Genomic DNA, 22,285 nt, shown 5'->3' on the forward strand with positions numbered 1-22,285 from the left:
TATATATATATATATATAAAATAATGTTATTAAAAGTTTCCGTAGAAAATAATTTCTTAACGTTACGATAAAATCGGACTTTAATATTTCAACAATTGCTTTATTCACTTATTTCCGAATTTACATACTTATTCTCGTTATTATCAATACATGAACTTATAATAATTTTGTAACAATATACATTAAGGTAATATTACATAATACGAAATTGCAGAAAATCTGATTGATATTACTTTCATGATTTCAATGTCTTGACAAAATATTAAATTTTATCATACAGTTACATTTTAAAATTGACACTAACAAGAGTTTATGAATTATTAATATTAATGTACAATTAATTAACAAGCTGTAGACGTGATTCCCGTTAAACCGTGAAATGCGCCGGTTGGTAAACGAATTTCATTTTTGTCTATATTCCGCTTGAAATTGGACATCCATCGGGACAGTTGCTAATGGACGTATAATTTTGTCGCTGCAGAGACAGAAAAATTGCCTTCAGCAGAGAAAGAAAAATTGCCACTAGCAGAAGGCAAAGACATTTAAATATTCAGAAGTCAGTGACAGTCTTGAATACTTAGATGAACGATATTTTCATGACAAACGAAATTTTTTTTTTATGAGATAAAAAATTGCTATCAACATAAAAAACGAGGACGTTTTGTTCAATGAAAAGAATAATTAATAATAATTGAACATAGAAGTCAAGTTCTGATAAATAGATGAATGTTTATGTTCGACGTATTGATTTGTCATCTATTATTTATGTTATTATTTATATATTATTCATAATTTTTATTATAAGTACAGATAATATTGATTGTTATTGCTCTGTTGATTTAAAATTTTTTGTGCTTCATATGAACTAATTGACAAATTACTAATAGCAATTTTAATTGTTACGCGTAAATAATTTCTAGCGAAATTTTATAATAAAAATTTGAATAATTTATTAATAACTGTATTTAAAAAGAAATTATTAAATCTGAATTTATAAAGCGATATCAATTTTCATTTTGATAAAAAAAATGATAATTAGAAATTTATATAGGTATATATCATTAGCGTAGAAAGAGAAAAAATAGTAATTAAATTTTAGTTAAAGTTTATAGGACGTCCAAGCTATATGTAAGTACGATCGATCTTTCGAAAAATAACTTGTTGTTAGTATGCAAAAACGAGATAGGAAGAGAATTTTCATCAAAACGAAATAAAACTGATAACTAGTTCATCCGACATTATTTTCTACTTTAACATAATGGACTGACAACCTCCTTTTATTCTTATGAAACAACAGCATTGGAATGAGAATGATTTTTTGCGCAGAAACGATCTATCCTAGAAGTGCTATAGTGAAGCAGCTATTAATATTGTCGTGACTCTGCTAATTTCCTGCCGTATCCGTTTCTCACCCTACATTAACCACATTCCTTTATGATGCTTGGCAATGTAGATTTCCCTTTTAGGAGGAGAAAATAAGCAAGAATAAAGAAACATGATGCCAAAAGAAGTTTGAGCTTTTTCGCAATCTTGTGATATTCCGAATCTTTGAAAAGATCGAAATAATGCATTTTTCTTATAACGAATAATTATCAAGAAGTGTCAACTTCAGTGAAACTGTTGAGCAAATTCAGTTATAATTGCGTTTTAAGTCTGTATCACTCCCTTCATATATCACTTCTTTACATTCCAAAATAAAAAACTTTCCCTACGTTTAGTTAATGACACTTAACTAGCAAATTATTAATTTTCTCAACCGACTCGTGCTATGTCACATGATAAAAGATATACCAGATAAAGAGTCGTCAAGACATATCTTTAACTTATGAACCTCTCGATGTGTATGTATGTAGTATGTATAAAGCTGTAAGCTTTCCTTCGAGCATTCATTGCTTCATTTGATTTTTTCCCTTTTCTTTAAAAAGTTTCTTTTCTTTCTGAATAGTCTTCAACATCTTTTGTGCATTCAGTGACCTTTCGCAGCATTTGTCAGAGTGGAAACACGCCCGCGCCGTATTTTACTTAACTTTAAACTTGTTAGAACAACAAGCTATTGACGAGGACTCTGCCAAGAACTGTGAAACATAGATGTTTAATTCTCTGATTTCTTCTTATCGGTGCTGTTCCATAACCGATAATTAACAGAAATATATGAAATCTGATTTTCTCCTTTTTGCATTTTGAAATATTGTATTTTATTTAATCGTATTTTCCTGTTTTAAATTATGGATAATTAATAAGTCAATAATCAAAAGCTGACATCTACTATTTTAAAAACTTGCTCGCGTATGCGCGTTGTTAAACCTTATTTAAATTTTATATTTAGGTCTAATTAAATTTTATAGTCTTCCATATTTTACATGTAATATTCATTTCGTTCTTCATTCCCATATCTGTATAAACTCTTCATTATTTACAGATTAAATTTTTCGCCTTGATTAAAGACAGTGATCGATTTCGTAAATTATTATTCCGTATCTTATTACAATAGATTGCAAACGATATTAATGATTTAGGTTGAATTTTCGGGAGCGAGAATGTGATATTCGACGCAAACAGCAAAGGAATAATGCACAGCAAAGATCTTTTGAAATATCACTGCGAGATACCGACTCACGTTCCTTGATATTTTATCTGGTTCTGGTATCCAGTAATGCATCTGCGGATTTCCAAGTATGCTTTGATACTACACCAACCATGATACTCTTATGACGGTTTGTTGCTAATTGCACAATAGAATTTTTCCATCAAATAAACAATAATTATTGCATAATTTCTATTGTAATGTCGTGTCCGCGTTTTAAAAATTTAACGCGCAATGAGTGATATAAAGAATATATATTATAAAGTATAATAGAACAGACACAAAATTTTATATAATCAGTGTCAGTTTGACGCATACAGTTCCTAAATATGCAAATATATACACAGAAATATATTATCACTCTAAAAAAATAGCGGTGTCTATATAATTTTATTCTCATTGTGTTGATGTTAATATTAATATATAATAATGTGGATTTAACATCATGGCTTATTACCAATATGGTATAAATTTTAAACCTCTAATATTTATATTGACACCATCATAGTGTGGATTTAAAATCCATGTTTTAAATCTACATCATATTGGTGTTAATAAAATATTAACACAGTGAAAATTATATGAACACCACATAGTGTTAAATACGCACTGTAATTTTTTAGAGTGTGTGTGTGTATATATTCATATATTTATTAAACACTAAGACCATCTTTGACCGAAAATAGCTTTCTTCTTTCTTATTTATGTTTATACATTTCTTGGTCTATTTTACTTAATATTGAAATATTAAATAAAATATTGAAATATTATATAAAATATTTTATCACCTATGAAAGATCGCGCACGTCTTTATTCAAAGTATAACATCTAATAAACGGGAAGAATCTTCCGTCTCACTGATATCGCATGTAACTGTATTACTTAATTAATAATAGAAATGTCAAACGAGGAATAAATCGACTTAGCTAAGATAGTTAAAGCCTTGGACGACGTTCAGAGCCAAGTTATCTCAATTGTAAAGCCGGCATAAATATTCAAAACTTCAAAATGTCGATGAAACACTTAAGCTCCTAAGATAAGATTGCGTTTCAATAGCACTTAACGGTGTGACAGCGGCAATTATGAACAATCGATTGTCGTGGAACGAAGCGAGGACAACCCGTGACTATCTGTGAAACAAGAGTATTGTTTTACAACGTAGCTTCACCTTCATGCCCCCGACACGAAGTGTTAAATAGAGCACATCGTTTTAATCAAATGTTTGATCAGTGGATTTACAATCAAACGGCGAGGAGCGTGAGTCGAATCGAGTACCACATTCGTTCCATTTGCCTATCCCATCGAATATACGGCGACATCTCGGGCACGTCGGTTGGGAAACGTTGCGCTGTCGGATTAATTTACGTTAAATCGAGATTGATGATCCCATGCTTGACGCTTAACATTAAAAGAAAACGCGTAATTTAAATTATTTTATTGACATCTGTTTCAATTATTCTTGTTAATTAAAAACACTAACCTTATAAGTTAAGTTTATTTCGTAGTTTATTTTGTAGTTTACGATTCGCGAAAAACGAGGTTATTAATTTTAACCGTTACATCTCAGATAGTAAATCGTTATTTTGTTATCTTTTTGACGTCATTTTGACGTCATCTTGCTACCAGGGACGTTTGATAATTTTTTCCGGGACGTTAGAATTAACGTTCTCTCTTAGCAAGAAAATAATCTTCATTAAAATCAAAGGATATATCTCAAAATTTCAATTTAGGTACTTCCACAATATTGTAAAACTTGTTATGACTTTTGTTACGACTTTGGTCATAATTAAAATTAACACATAATTAATATTTGATTGTAATTAACAACAAAATCTAAATTAATTTAATATGTCAAAGATTCGATTTCTAAATATTTATTGAATTTCAGAGTATATTATTTTCCAAAGTAGAAATAAATTTAATGTGCGCAATGTAATTTTCAAAAATTTGTTTAACCCTTAGATAAATATATTTAAGAACGTTATATAATATAATAGCTTAAGTTGATCATTTAAAGTAGATATCAGAGATGCCATGTCCTATAAATTCTTTTATAAATATAAGAGAAGAATAATTGAATTTTAAAGTTGCACGTCTATTCTCATCTAAACGAGAGCATTCAAAAATGTCGAAGCATTTCTAAGTATCAATATTTTACTTCACTCAATGTATCGGCTGACATAAGACATATGCTTTTCGAAGACAGAATCGACGCGTTTCCTTTTCAAGATATTGTCCCAGTAAAAGTGCCTTCGTATCCCAATACTTCGAAGTCCTACTCACAAAATGAAAGAAGCTTCTGCAATCGCGTTCTGCATTCATGCAGAATAGTAGATTGGAATATTTTTCGAGGATTCATTTTCATTTTCTCGAAATTTAGTCAAATTACAAAAAATACAAAAGGTGTTCTTAAAAATTTTTTTAAAGAAAACTATTTATTCAAACATTTTTTCTAAACATAAAAAATATACACATGCAAATATCTACATTTTATAAATATCTTCGTATTTTTGCATTTTATTGGACTTCTCCTACTTGTTTTCAATTAATAATGATTCGCGGCGACATAGATAATTTGTGAAAACTCTCATTTCCGTTCTATATGTAGATCCGAAATAAAAAAATCAAGATTCGTTTCACTTATCAAACATTTTTTATGAATCACTAAAACGCCTTAAAATATGAAAGGAACAAAATGATGATCTATAAAAATAGTATGAATTTTTAATAAAAGTCGATACTTTTATTTTGACAGGCCGTCTTTTTGTTATTTTCGCATTTTTAATGATTTAACATAAAAAACGATATTTAATGAGTAAAATAAACCTTGATTTTTTTTTATTTTAATTCTGGTAAAATGGTAATGAGAGATTTCATACATTAACCATGTCGCTGCAAATCATCATTAATTGAATCATAATAACGAGAGCTTAATATAGACGCAAAAATTCAGAGATTATGAAATATCTATAATATTTTTTACGTATAAAAAATTAAAAATATTTGAATAAATAGTTTTCTTTACAAAACAATTCCTTGAAAAAAACATCTTATTTTTAAGATTCTTAAACCAGAATCTCACCTTAAACGATACAACTATTTCGGTGACAGAAAGCTATGTATGTAGTGTCGTCGTGATTGACAAATGGATTTCACTTTAGATTACATGTTTCATTTTTGACATAACTACATTGACTGGAATAGCGAACGCTCACTTATAAGTTCAAAAGTCTGTCTCTTTCACTCTCTTTCTCTCTGTTCAGACTTATCGTCTGTTTTTGCAACTGACAGACAAACACATTACTCAGCGAACTACACGAACGCGTCCACGCGTGTATGCAGCTAGACCTTTCATTTTATGACGTGGAACCGGCGTCTGATAAAGTGCGCACTCCCACTTTATATATGTACCTACCAGGCTTTTATTAACCCTTTCTCGTAAAATTTTTATTTCTCCAGCTATGCAACTCGCGCAATGAGAGAACGTTTGAAAGCTATTGATTTTTCGCTCACCAATAATTTCATTTTCTGTTTACATATCGACATTTCAGTAACGTGATCGGAAAATCGAATCATAATTTTTAAAAACGTTATACTATATTGAAATAAAATACTGTACAAATTGAGATATAAATCTTATCTTTATTTATCTAATTCTAGGACCAAATCGATGATACATATACTGAGAAAAATCTCTGAAAATGGACGAATTAAAATTTTCTGCTTAAATCTATTCACTCTAAAATAGTGCTGGGATTTAGTTTCATATTTCGGATTTTTATTTAGGCTGGGTTGGTTAAGTAACGTGGGTTGGGCAAAAACTAAGCTAAAAATCGGATGAAATGTGCAATTAAATCCCAGCACTAAAAAATATCGATGTGAAAACTATGAGCTCCTATAGACGAGCGACTTTGTACGGAGCTATTTTTTGGCGCTACAGAAAAGTGTCGCGAATATGTTCACATGAGTCAATTCGTGACGCGACAAGAAATGGATGCATTCAGATGGGTGAATTCGTAGCATGATTAACGCATTCGCAGCGCTCTTCTGTCATGTCACGAATTAACCCATATGAACATATTCGCGACATTTTTCTATAACGCCAGAAAATAGCTTCGTATGAACAGATCGACGCTACAAAATCGCTCGTCTGCAGGAGCCCTATATATGGATACGTTCCACTTAACGCAATGCTCGCGAATATCATTTCTCTGTTATCATCAAATATTAAACAAGAATGAAATGATGCATGCGAGTGCTGCGAACGTTAAATGGAACGCACCCTGTTCGCGGTGTCTATATAATTCTTATCATGTCAGTGTTGCTATTACTACCAACATGTATTTATAATCCCTGCTATTTATATTAACATCATTACAATATAAGAATTGTGTCTAACACTTTAATCTATATAAAAAGTGTTAATGTTTAACACTTTTCTTTACACAGATATTTTTTAGGGTGTTATAATTATAATTAAGATAATCAGATATTCAATTATGACCGATATGATCACCGATATAATGACCGATATGATCAGAATTCTACTAGTTCGTTTTTAACAAAAAAATTTTTTTATTGCAAGTATTATCTTATTTTAGTTCAGAAATTTTTTCCCTTTAGGACGCAATATTTCAGCGGTTTATTTTATTGTTTAAGAGATTCAAAATTAATTACAGTAAGTTAGTAAAGTTGGGAACAGATGAAGCCCGATAAAATAATTTGCTCATTTTGAAACATCACGTTGCAGCGTTCTTGTTCCCCGAACAAAATTGTTTTCATCGAAAAAGAGAAGACGAGCCGCATTAAAATGTCGAAAGTGTCTCGACGTCTTCGCGATTTCATCATCGCCGCGGCAAAGTATCATTTCTGTGGCGGTTAAAATGCATCGAAGCGCATCACAGATAAGCAGCGCACCGATGGCACCGACAACTTTTTAGAATGTCCTTCCCGAGACGGAAAGTGTAAATATTATGCGTGGATATTATTTTGACTTACATATATGTGCGCAAACGCGTTTATAAATGCGCAAAAGTAGACTGCACATCCGCCATAAAATAAAGGGAATGTTTTATGTATAAGATGTCGTCGCGGGGATGAAAGGCGAAACATCATCGGAAGGAAGGAAGCGCAACAGAAGTTGAGAAAGCGGCATCGCGTCCGAGGAAAATGAACTCGACGGAGCGCGAAACCGCAAAAAAGCGGAAAAGTCGGATGGGATTTTCGGATGGGATGTCGGCGAGTTATACAGAATAAATGTGAACTTTTTTTTTTAAAAACAATAGTGTAACTGTGACATAGAGTACTCTTAATCAATAGTCATATTTTAATAGGCTTTTCTTATTATCTTTAATATCTATCTATACAATTAAGTATTATTTTGTAGATTTAAAGAATTAAATATTATTTTTTAGAGAGATCTTTATTTTAAATTTAAAAAGGAAATTTATAAATGGCTAATGAAAAGGAAAAGGAAAAAGAGAGAAAGAAGAAGCAGACTTAAAACTTTGAATCTATTTTACAAAACATTATGTGCTATCGTTACAATGTAAAGTATTTAAAAGCTGTAGAAAAACAAACTCTAAAAATGATTAGGAGAAAAAGAAAAAATAATAAATACTATATAATATAATATAATTCTCTACTTCGGATATTACTTTCTGAATTTTAAGATTAAAATAAGAATTCTATATTTTTCTCCTCAATGTATCCTACTTTTATTTCAGGGTCTCACCGCATTGGTTTTCAAAAAGAACCATCTCTCTGTTAAGTTATTGAAAATAGACAAACGGATATTCAAGGATATTCTAATTCAAAGCACTCTGCCGTTCGAATGCAGATGCAACTGAAGGTATTTTCTTTATTTTGTAAGTAAAGAAATTCGACGTATTGAGTGCCAAAGCACTTTTACTCTCACAATATCTGAGTTGCTCATCGATTCTATCTTCAAAAAATCTTATATCTGAGCTGACATTCTTAAATGAATAGAATTGAAATATAGATTCTCGAGAATATCGATATTTTTCAATGTTTTTATTTTGTAAATATAAAACTTTAATATTCAGTTATTCGTAACTTTGTAGAAATACACATTTATAAGATATAGAATCTGATATCTTTAAATTGATTGATAATTAACGTTGTCGAATATGTTAATCTAAGAAAAGTCAAACTTTTTGAGAGTTGCAGGGACACACACACACACGCACACACACACACACATACAGACGCTTACATTTATTCATTCCCTTACAAATTTTACAAATTTAAAACCAACTTGACTTCAACCTGCGGTTTTAGCCAAAGTGCGACACGAATAATTTATGTTTCATGTATCGTCCCTCATATTTCATACTGTGAAGGACGAAGTGCAAGGGATTTTTCTCTCTCTCTCTCCTCTTATCCCTCTACTACTTTTTCTAATACCAGTAGGTTCAAACCCACGATTTACAGCTGTTGTACTCTCGCGTATCATTTCTGTCATGATTGTTGCCCGCATACATTTCGGCTGCGAACCGATCGAACAGACAGATCGCGTAATTTACAACTTAATATTTACGCGACTATCGTATGTAGCAAGGACTACATTTATTATTGGCCGAAGAGTAATCAGGAACGGGCATTAAGTTTATGTATTATGTCTGACCACATTACATTCGTCATTACGAACCGATCGCGTTTTTATTACATCCAGATTACGTACAATTTTCATACGTGAATGATTTTATTATACCATACGTAAAACTCTTCTATGTTGTTGACGAATTATTGCGAACAATCAAGATAAATGTAGTTAGTGGATAGTTAATGGACATGACTCAATTATTGGATGAAATGATAAGAATTTTAAATATTAAGCTTTTAATGATAGGTAGACTTTATACTGAAAAAAATAGATTGGATTAATTGGAATTCTGGTTGAAAATGGACAAATCAGAATTTTTTAGTTAAATCTATTAAAATTCTAGTCGAAATAACTGAATTAAATTCTGATTGATATCAGAATTTTTTGTCCATTTTCAATCAGATATTTTTTTAGTGTAAATAAATTCATTGTTTAAAAATTTATAAGGCGAATTTATTTTATAGCCATCGAAAAAGGAGTGTTTAATTTTAAGATATTAATATGTTTTGTTCAATAATTGGGTTATGTCCACTAACTTTCTGATACATTTACTTTACCTTCTCTATTTGAGAGGATGTGCAAATTTTATCTCTTTGTCGTTTACAATGTTCATGCAACCATCATGCGCTTTTTGGTTTCTTTCTTTCGGTCGTCCTATTTCAGCAATTCCTTAGGAAACTGAATAATGAGCGAGCAAGCATTCAATTTAGCGAGGAATACCACCGGCAACGACGTAAGGATGCACTGTGTTGTTAGATTAATGGCGCCATTGGGCGCGTAAGCGGACGAAAAGGTTGCCAAAGTTCTATTTATTCTGAACGGAATTTTGTTGCTACATGTGTGAAGTTGCGGAGAAAAAGTTACGAGGTCTGTAAATGCCGCTTTCGCGAAACGTCGGTTAATTTTAGCTCCAGTTCCGAAAACGGAGAATCAGTTAAACTAAGGTTAAAGTTAACCGACATTGATAAAACTCGCTCTGATGAAACCAAAATAAAATTCCTATGTGGTGTGTATGACATCTCATAATCCAGGATATATTTCTCCGGCATTAAAGAGACTGTTTCGTGGAATTTTGCAGGGGATGATTTATGTGCAATCTGAAAAAGCTTCTATAAACAAACGACCATGTTGTACGCACATGCACAGCTGTTGGCACTCATATAATGTTAAATTATATGGTACTTGCGCCAATATGATCGGTAACGGCTGTGATTTGAACAATGGCGTACCCAGCGCGGAGGAAAACGAATTTGATCGTTTTCACCCTACATGACATTATATTCTGTACCGTTCATTCTATCCTATAACATGGACGCAGAAATATTAGGTTATCTGTTCCTCCACGGCAGTGATTTTTCCAAGCAAACGACAATTTCGGCCGATTCAAAAATCATAAATTCCGGCCGCACCGTCGCCGATCGAGGACCACCAACGAGGAGACGATATATCACGAGTCAAGAGGAGATCGATGCCATCGACGGTGGATGATACCACGTTCTTCCTCCTTCACCAGGCGATACGACGTAGAAGAAGCACCGCCCGTTTTCGCGGTGCAAACGAGCCGAGCGAGAAAAAAATGGGAGTTGCGAACTACCACGGAGAAAATCAAACAAAGTGCTCGCCAACGAAGGAAAAATAAAGTTGAAAGCGAGAATAGATAGAGGTAAAAATCGAAGGCACCGCTGCAAACAACGGCACGAGCCAAAAATATCGTGCAAACGAGTTTCTTCCGTGCAAGAACGCTCGTTTGGGATTTAGCATGTTGAGAAGACTTTTCGGATCAATTCTCTTTCAGACGCAAAATAGATAAATTAGATTTGACTTGTAATAATATTTTCGTTTGTCGCGATCTATTCGTAATGCCGGCTATTGCGCTATAGAAAAAGTGCATATAAATGCGTTGCATAGAAATTATATGCAAACAAGTTGCTTGCACTTTCGAGTTCCTTTTTTAACGAATGATTTATGGTTTCGTTCTTTCTTCTCTTCAAAGAAACGTATCAGAGATATCATCGCAACGGGCAAAAAATTAAAATCGATTGCGGCATGAATCGCAATTAAATCGGCAGAGGTTGAATTATAGGTATACGTATGCGTATAGATGCGTCTGTGTGCAATTCTGCCTGTCATCTCGCCGCGCGCCCCGTCACGTTCAATGCAGTTTAAGCGCGCAAACTGTTACATACTTCCGCACAGCGATTTATTGGCTCGAAAACGGCAGGCCGAATTGTTTCCTTTTTTTTAAACTCTTTTTTTCGCGATAAAAACGCCAGCACAGAGGCGTGTTATGAAAATCCGATGCGGCAAGCGCTGCGGTGGTAGTTGCTCAATTATCGCAGTAAAGTTTCAACCCTTTGCGTCAGAAACATTTACTAAATTGGATACTTTCTCATTACGTTATTTGTTGAATACAAGTATATTAATATATTATTAATTTAATCATTTATAACAATAATTAACTTTCAATTATATTTTCTATTTCAAAGAGAGAGAGAGAGAGAGAGAGAGAGAGAGAGAGAGAGAGAGAGAGAGAAATGTGAAGCTTTTAGTCATATTTAACGTAAAGCAGAATGTAATTATGCTTGTCTATAATACGTTGTAATTATTCCCAATTTGCTTCTCAAAGCTTACGTCACGTGTCGATTATATTACTCGGGGACTTGCTGATGCACAAAATTGTGGGCAGCGAGCCATAGCGAGCCATGACTGAATCACGTTTAATGAAGCGAGTAAAAAACTCGAAAGGGATAGAAGGCATAAAAAGCGGCAATTTAGTATTAACAATGCAACAAAAGTTACATTTCCGTTATTCAAAACTGAATTTCGAAAAAAATTTGTATTTGAAAAATAATCGCTAAAACTTCGCGAAACTCAATTATCGTCATTTTTTCGAATACTTTATTTATAATATTCAAATACTTCGATTTGTTAAATCCAGAATTTGAATAAGACGTTGCACCAATGTAAGATTAACTTTAATTTATTCTTTATCTTTTTCTAATGCTCGTTTCTAGCAATGTAATTTAATTTTAATTCAACTAATTCTTCATTTTTTCTAATTCTAAGAATTAAAAAAAGATGAAGAGAAAATTAAACCAAGATTAAAGTTAATTTATATTGTAAAAAGGAGCATAATTTTAAGAATTTTAAAATAAACGGTAAGTTAAATCGAAATTAAAATTTATTTTACATTAATTGATAAAACCGGGCCTCCATTTCTATCAATATACATAGATTAATTTTAATCTCAGTTTAAATTGCTTTTTATTTTCTTATATATAGTTCTAAAAATTAAAAAGAAATAAAGAGTAAATGAACTCAAGATTAAATTTTATATTGATAAAAATGAGTCTAATATCCGTTTCTATCAATGTAGATTAACTTTAATCTTAGTTCAACCTACTCTTCATCTTTTTCTAATTCTTAGAACTAGATCCAGTTTCTACCAGATTAGAATAAAGTAAAGTAAAGTCTACTTTAATAGAAACCAGTATAAGAGTCTTTTTAATCAATCTCCGGTTAAACAAATTGACAAATTGTTAATTCGCAGTAGTGCCATTTACCTTAGAAAAGGAAAAGAAAGATAAGATATAACAAGCAACAAAGATTAGTGAAAGAAATCTTAAAGATTGCCATGAGAGATATGCCAATATATTAGATTTGTTCGCACTCGCACTTTTTGCATTCAGGATATTTCTGAAGTTCCTTTTTTTTCAGCGCTCGAATATATATATATATATATATATATGGTATTTATTTTGTTTGCTTTAAATGCATTTCTCAGAATTTCGCAACGCGCATAAATCTATTAGCATGCGATGTCAATGGTGCTCGCGATTGAGTCGAGGCCATCGAGTCGAGAGATTCGTAAGAAATGATCACGTGAGATGATGAATCGCGAGAAGAACGGCATTTTAAGAAAAAAACTCCTCCACTACTCCATTTTCCAGCGAGGCAATCGCGGTTCGAAAAAAACTGGCCCATGTCCGATCTCGCGGAACTCCTGACCGTGCACGTCAGCTGCAGTGCATGCCCCGTTTCGAACGTCTATCGATTTATCATTCTGACCTTTGTCGTGATCTTATATGGAAAAAGAATGGCATATAAATGAAAGATGACACAAAAAGACATTTCAGTTTAGTATTTTGAACACGAGATTGAATAGCAATGTTGATTCAAAAATATTGGAAAATTTGGAAATACTTCCAAATTCCGTATGCTTCTAAGTATTTAATTCAGCGCTGAACTTAAATTATAATAGCTGATTATTCTTCCGCTTTGAAATCTATTAAGCAAATCAATTACTAATTCTATTACCGAAATATTAATATGCTTCCACAATGATGTACACAACATTAAAGTAGAAATCCAATGATTCATCGTCGAAGCTATAAGTCTCAGTTCAACATTGATTAAAATCTTGCGATTTTCAAGAGAGTTATGTACAAAGAAATATAAGTGCTACCCTTCTCTTTCTCTTTAATTTTCTTTAATGAGAAAGCTCGATACGCAAACCGCCTGACGAAATCCACAAATAAGAGCTAATCAGAAATCAACGATAAAGCTTTGAATGTTCGAGAGTATCCCAAAAGAAATTGTTTATTCAAGAATAACAGGATTGACTCTCTCTTTGCGAAGAATCGAAATATTTTCAAACAGAAATCTCGGTAGTTTAGATCTAAGGTAATATTTCTACAACAGCACTATTCGGCGACTTAATTGAACAGTATGAAGATACTATTATATAAATTAATAATTCAGCACGTACACGTATCGTTGACAGAAAAATCTTTCGAAATTTTTCACGGAGCATAACAATTAATTTCGCAAACTATTTAAAAAAAAAATAATGGATATGATTTTTCCCATTTTCGTAAATTTTGAACGTTTATACAAATTCATCAGAAAGAAATGCAATGCTCGGCATTTACCAACCCTGCTCTATTACGCCTATACGAAAATCCAGCAATTATGAAAACGATCACGCTTCCCGTGATAAAGAAGATTTGTGAAAACAATCATGACTTTTAACAATCATGATTTTTAACAATCATGACTTACTCTACTAAGGGGGATCACTAGTTATCGAGCGATTCCTATTCATTTCTTTGCGTCTTTCAGTAATTATACTACATTTTATTATTTTCCAAAAAATGAAGTGCCAATATTTATTCTAGAAAGTTGAAAATATATTGGTGAATTTTTAGAGATTTTTTTTTAATCATTCTGAAGGATAGGTGAAAAAAACGGATTCCCTCGTTAGTATGGATGAAGCACCAAATTGTACCTAGTAGGGTAAGAATTAAATCAGAGACATCATAAATTCATCTTGAGATTTTTTTGCGATCTTTCTCTGACGCTTCTAATCAAAGACAAAAAGAGATAATGCTTTTATATTATAATGTCGTCGAGAACGAGAAATTTCTTAACGCAACTTTCTGTTAACTTTGTATCGTTCGTTTCATTCGATCCCGCGATTTTCGCCGGTCGACGAATATTAAGCTTTCGCACCTTCAAATTGAAACCATACACCACCGCTATCCAATCTCTATGCAGATGCGAGACGAACATGTCGGATAATGCACGAGAAAAAAAAGTGTGCTATCGCACGGCAGATAAAGAGAGCCATCCGATTTCGGTGGCAAAATCATTCAGTGAATTCCTATATTCTTCCTCACATTTTCGGTACCCTCAAATTTATCTGTGGTACTTTCGTCAATGCTCTGGGGCGTGAGTATCTTTGAAACAGAAAATCCAAATAAAATAGAAATATTGTTGCGAACTCTTCTGCAGGAAGAATGTCGCACGATGGTAGAACTGCTGACTCTTTTAGATTGTTCTATCAACGAAACAAATCGAATGCGGGGCACTTGTATTTTTAATCTAAAGTGGAAAATGAATAAGAGGTTTATGTTAAGCTTGACAATACAAAAATAATTTTATCGAGATATTCATTTTATCATATTTATTATAGAAACAACCGCGATAAAAAGTTGATCGTAAAAACGATCATAATACTCAGGTATTCCATATCAAAGCTTCTCGTATATAATAAATAATCTCATAATAGTACATGCCTCTCATGCAACGTGAGAAGTATATTCATCATTAATAAATAACGATGGCTGTGCAAACGCGAATGTCCTCCGTTATTTAAAAGAAGATTATTTTTACGACGAAAATGACATCACCAAGCTCAAGAGAGGAGTTAATAACTAACGCGGCTTCTTCTTCGTGAAACTATGAAATAGAATTTTTTTAAAATCCTCGAACAATTTTTCTTCATCATGAAACAATTTTTATTAGCAAGAATATCACAAGAAATATCACATACATACAATCTCAAATATTATTAAAACTTTCACCAAGAAGTTTAGACACTAAAGATAATATTATAATAGACACTATGATAATATTAAATGAATTTCATAAGAAATAACACTTGTTATTTTGTTTCATTGTTTTATAAAAACAAATAAATAGTTATTAATGCATTCTAAACATCTCATTATTTTTAGATAAACGCGTTGAGCAAACTAAATTTGCTGATTGGAACTTCAGATTAGCATTTGTTTACTTCATTAGATAATAAGCAGAAAAGCTGTTATTTAAATATGACAATCATTATGATGGTTTGCTTTTGTAACACGAATTTCAAATTTTAATCCAAATTGTACTCCCGTTTTAACTTGATTCGAGATAATTACAACATCCATTGCGCGTTAATGGAACGCTGGATGATCGGTTTTTATCGATGTAATGGATCAAATAATTGGATCGAATTCAAAACATTAAACGTGCCAAGTTTCATCCAAATCGTTACTGATATCGTGGATTTTTGAGAGAAAAAATGAGGGAGCGAGAGAGACAGATAAATATAGATAGATAAGATAAATATAGATAAGAATAGATAGATAGATAGATAGATAAAACGTTTATTATAACATTCTAGGACAAATCCTCTAAAAATAAAGAAAATAAATAAAAGCAATGGATCCAAAGAAAATAAATAAATAAAAATACATATATAAAGAAAATAGAGCAAACAAATAAGGAACAATAACAACTTTGAAATTACAATTTCAAACAACATAATACAAAGAAAATAATATAAAACAAAGGAAAAATGAAATATAATAATATGACATAAAATAAAACGAGAGAGAGAGAGAGAGAGAGAGAGAGAGAGAGAGAGAGAGAGAAAGGATACTTCTACAACAGAGCCGTATAGACTACGTCTGTCACAGTCGATAACGCAACTAAATGTTAATTAATACGACATGACATATGCAATTGGCACTAATTTGAAGGCCAAATCGGAATGCCCAGCGGGGAACTAAGGGGGAGCAATACGATTGTGAGCGTAATAATGCAGTGCCTGCACTGAATGTACCTCAACGACTCGAAGGCATCGAACTCTGTTCAGCCGCCGGGGATTGTCGGCTACATCGAAATCGAAGAGATTTCGAAGGCCGCTATCGCGTGTACGGAAAGCATTTAATTACTGATGGCTCCTGGCGGAACTCTTGAATTCAATTTCACCGAAAAATAATCAATGAAACGTCAGCCATCACGAGACCGATCAATGTTTCTTGTCGAGTTATGATCAAATACAATAACATAGATCACGTTATTTTTGCACCCTCCTTTGCTTTGTTATTTCTTTGGGAAGAGTGAAAGCTTATACAACAGCGGGATCAAAAGGGAAAAGACTAAAGCTTGAGATACAATTGAAAAGCATAGGCAATAGGAATAGGGAATAAAAGATTTAAATTTCATTATCAAAAACTGTGCTTATATCAGAATACACATGTATATTAAACTTTAATTATTCCCTATTTTTATGCTTTTCAATTGTGTCTTCAATTGTGTTTTCAATTGTGTCTCAGGCATAAGACTAATCAATTAGATATCGAGAATGGTTGTGACGTCTCGTGACAATTTGAGCTCTCGATTGAGTATATACACACGCATTCAAAGGGAATTAATGCCAAAGAAAATATATAATTAACTTAATTATTATTTGCGGGATACAATAAATGGAGAAATATAAAATAATTATATTGATAAATGAATATCAAATCTCGTTGATCCGCCTTGTTGACTGTCTAATGATTCTTTCATTTTCATTCTATTGAAACGAGATCGTGAAGGATAACTCAAATCGTTATTGGTCAATTTTTTTAAGTGTTATACTGTTCGCGGATTCAGTATAAACTTTTATGCCAGCACACTAAATCTTAAAAGGAAATAAGGAGATAGAAAAGGATGACTAGGAAAGCGATGAAGAAAGCTAAAGAAGAAGGGATTTATCGCGGATGAATGTCGCCTTACTTAGCTCTCGACAAAGCAACAAGAGGATTCTCTATCGTTATGCTGATTAAATCGTACCGTTTTATTAAGACGGTGGATGTAAGCTTCAAGATTCATAGAGCCGCGAGAAAATGGTTCTATGCCATTTTACTCTGAAACGAGACGAGTTTCCAATCATTTCCTATTGTCGCAGACACAAACCATCATCGACCTCTACTCCACCTCACTTCCCAATTCCGTAGAACATTCGAAGCAAATTCCAGAAGATTTCAGAAGATTTTATTATACTCAGAAATCTCATTTGCGTTCTAAACGTACATAGATACCATTGATCCCCTTATTCAAATCGCGAAGTAATATCAGTCGTCCTTATTCGAATAAATTCCTCGAGTTTATTCCTCATTTTCACCTAGTCGATTTTACTTTTCGATGTGACGCAAATATTTTTCTCTCCTCACATTTGTTTTGAAAACGTATAATAAAATATTCAAATTAATGAATGGATGGGCATTAGAAAAAGAAGCTGTGGTTTTTCTGAAAAATTACAACGCGAAGTTATTATTGAACAGAGAATACAGCTTTGTTTCCAACTCGAGCAGACATTGTTCTCTCTGTTGCGTGATGAATGAGAAGTATCGAAAGATTTAATAATGCAGTTTTACTTCAAGGTGAAAGAAGAACTTGTCTATATATCACAGCCAATGGCTTAAATTTGACATTATAATGATATTTGAACTGTTTTAAATTGTTAACTTCATTGTCGTCGTTTTACTATAAAATTACGATATATTGAAACAATGGCGACTCAAATTATTAGTTAAATTTGAGTCACTTTATTAGATTTAACAATGTAGTTATATGATAGCGAAAAAATTCTTCAAATATTTATAACTCTATCGCAAGTACTTCCCATGAATGCAAGTTAGTATTTAAAGTTACTTTTCTAAATTAAAAAAATTTCTTCGATAGCATGACAATATATCGAGCTTCTTCAGAGAAACCAAAGAGAAGCCGGAAGATATTCTAGCGAATGGATGTGCAAGCTTGCAAAAGACTCTCGAACCAATTTGTGCGGACTCATCTCATAAATCCGACATCGGGAAGTCTGCCGAGAGGTAAATAACGTCATTATAGGCGACTATTGGAAGAGTATCAAGTGATCGTTGGCGTCATATTGACGCTTATTTCCGCGAAAGAAATATTTATCTTTTCACGGAATATTCGGCGAGTTTTTCCGTTTCCAGCTGCGCAAGTGTTTCAGCAACGCTACAATATTGAATGTAAGATCGTATATAAAATAATTTTATTTTCTTTTTTATTTTTTTCCGACAATACTTGGCAGAGTTCTATAAAATTACGTCGGCGATCGCAATCACAGTCTACAAAATATTTCATGTAGTTTTTTCGAATTAAATGGAAAAATAATTTATACTTACGATACACCATTCGTCCGAGGATGGGCATTCTATCAGCATGTGTGCAGTGGAATTAATGCACGGTGTAATGCTGCCAACTCCCTCATTGTACTGTCCACATTTGTAACATCTAAGACCGTGTGTGACACCTGCGATACATATATAACATTTAATCGCCAAGTAAAACCACATGGGAAGCGCGCCGCTGCCGCAAGAATAATCCGGAATAGAAAGCTGAATGACGAACAATCTACAATCATCGACGAGATACTATTAAAGATGGTCGGCATTTATGGAAATTCGCGTGCCTGTTAAAATTTAAGAGTTAGAAATTAATAATATAGTACAAATTTCATGATTTATTAGTTTCGTAGACATTATATGTTTAAAACTTAATAATACTCGATTTTTATTTAAAACTGTGATTTTAATATCATCCGAGTGTTATCAATAGAGATGATAATTGCAAAGAAAAAAATGTAATTTTTCGGCAATATATAAAATATAGCATTAAAAGTATGCATATTTATTTATACAGCATTTATATAATAAAAAATCACGAATTTAATAATGTATTATCGAAATATTTATATTATCAATATTTATACAGTTAATAATCAAATTTTTATTAATTGTCGGTAACATTATCGTTTTTCAATTATCCCAGGGTCTCCCGGGAACCCCATTAATTATAATCACGAAAATTTGCCCAGGATCGACAGTCTTTAATAATATTTCGTCGGTGCTATAATACAAATCGCATGAAGCACGAAAATCTCTGTTGAACTCATGTCTAATTATATCTAATGAATTTTTTTTTTGAGTTATTTTTAATTATTTCTATAGCTTGCCACTACTCCTACTCGATTATGTGTCGTTAATTTAAATAAAATAGAATTAAATTAACAATTTAACTTAATTCAAGAAAATGTATTCCCTAAATCTGATTTAGTGGGTAATCACTGATTAATGGCAATAGATAATAAATTCAAACTATTAAAAAACCAAAATTTGAACATTATATAATTGAAATACCAATATTTTTGCCAATTTCAATCTTCAAACAAAGTTAGGAATTCCATGTTTTATTGGCTGCATTCAACAGAAAAAGCAACTTTGCAACTGTTGTAAGATTCTCGATATTATTGGTTTATACATTTATTCAAGAGAGGAATTAAGGACAAGATATACCAATCATATAAGGAAGTTTATAATAGTTGCTTTCTCTGCTGAATGCAGCCAATTGATTACCAGTGGCATCCTAAGGACTGATGTCAATAATCATTCACTGATTCAAATTTAGAGATTATTACATTTAACTGAAATTTAATTTATTATTATTTACTAAATATAATATGTTAATATGGACTATTTACTTTGTTTAGTAAAACTAACTACAGAAATGGATTAATTTATTTTGATACACATATATTAATTAAAAATAACAAAATGTTATTTAATTTAAAGAATTCGATTACTATTGCTTTTTTCATAACAGTGTTTTCTTGATTTTTCATTTGCTCTATATCGACTATATCGAAGCGAAAATAATTTGCGACAGTTAAAATGCAACAGATTCGCAATTGGCTTCTCAACTCGACACTCACGATCCGATTCTTAATCCCGTATGTATGCTACAAGATTCGAAAATTGAGGATTGGGACTCACAAAACGCTTAATCACGCCTCGTAAATGCGAAAACTCGGACGTTCTTCCCGCATATTCCGTACGCGGCGCGAGTAATAACGGTTTGCCTCATTTCGCGAAGTTAGTCAAGTTTCATAATGCAAGCAATGCGCGAAGAAAAGTTTTACCGTGCTTTTTCGCGCCGGACCGATCGAACTCTTTTTCGCCGGCGAATATAATGTGCGTTCGTAAAATCAAAAATTTATGAGGTGATACTAAGCGCCACCGTCGATTCCAGATGAGACGCTCGCTAGCAGAGGTCGTGGAAGATTCGCCACTCGCTAGGTTAAACTCGCTTGCCTCTCATGACGAAAAAAAAAAAAAAAAGAAATAAAAAGAACCAAACAACACAAGATTTTACGTTCGTCTTAAATGCAGTCCGCCAATTCAAATGCTTCTTATAAATTTCAAATTTATTCAATTTTTAAATTGCTTTAAAAAATTTATATATACCACATTTATTTATTATTTAAAAATAATTAACGCGTATAAAACTTTGATATCGTACGCTATGAGAATTTTTCAATAGCCGATAAGTTTGCTCGACAAACTTAGCGGACTTGGCTTAATTATTTCTATGTTCATGAAATAAAACTTGCGACAGTTTCGCATTGAGCGTTTTTTTTAAAGCAGAAAAACAAGAAGGATAAGATTAATAGAAGTAATGAAATGCTTTAAGTGTCCGTCGTACAAATACGCGGTGGGTTCTTCATCGAACTTCAACAGTTCCTAACGCAATTTGTTGAGAGAAAGAGAGAGAGAGAAAGAGGGGGAGGGGAGACTCTCTCAGCATACGGTCCTCTTGAGAGGTGAACCACCGTGAACCTCGTTAGAACTTTATGAAGTTGCAAGTTCATCCAGGCCGATGTGTTTCGTAACACTGCTCGCCGCAATGTTGACTCGGTCCTCGACAAAGTATTAAGACCGTCCGTTTGCACACATTCATTTATATGTCATAGTGCATTAAATTGAAACTGTAAGACGAGAAAATGTCAGACAGTCTGGAAAAGAGATATATAACTTGAATAAATCTTATCTATACTATATCTTATCGCAGAGTCATGTACCTATAAGAATAACAGGATTTTATGTCTCGATTTGTAAACAGGAAGCTAGCACAAACATAAAAAAAAAATTATGTTTTTCATAATCTTATTTTTTTATTGACCTACCGCAAAGCAATGTAAAATACAATATATAGATCTGGAGCGTAAGTTTCAGATCGCATAAGTTAGGCCGCAATATAACAAGAAGAAACGAGATCTTAGCGACGATGCTATTACATGTAAAACCGCGACAATTTAGAGTAAAAGAATGGATCAGCGTACTCCTCGCATTAAGAATTTCTTTCTGTCTGCCAGTGTTTTTCTATCTCCAATAAAATATTTTTATCGTATCTTGACTGAATATCCATCTTGCGCCGAAATCGACTCAATAAAGAGGCAACTTTTCCAATTTTCTACGAATCGACTGTTCGGAATTCCAGTAAACGAGCCTTTTCATTTGTACGACTTAACTTTTCATCCTGTAGAAACCAATCTCTATTCTTTTCAATTTTTTTTTGCCATGCATCTATGTAGGAGAAATAAATAATATTGTATACCATAAATTTAAACTGTTCTTACAATTTTATGAAATTGGATATATATATGATATATATAT

General features: G+C 32.4%; 1 protein-coding gene across 1 annotated transcript in view; it reads right to left on the reverse strand.

The window, feature by feature from the left end:
- Positions 1 to 22,285, reverse strand: part of LOC108690039 — an 86,551-nt gene that overhangs the window by 15,986 nt on the left and 48,280 nt on the right. The window contains exon 2 of the mRNA XM_018197106.1: positions 18,959 to 19,086. Coding sequence (XP_018052595.1) covers positions 18,959 to 19,086 — 128 coding nt within the window. The remainder of the gene's footprint in view (positions 1 to 18,958; positions 19,087 to 22,285) is intronic.

The sequence above is a fragment of the Atta colombica genome, unplaced genomic scaffold, assembly GCF_001594045.1.
Source record: "Atta colombica isolate Treedump-2 unplaced genomic scaffold, Acol1.0 scaffold293, whole genome shotgun sequence".
Taxonomy (NCBI): domain Eukaryota; kingdom Metazoa; phylum Arthropoda; class Insecta; order Hymenoptera; family Formicidae; genus Atta; species Atta colombica.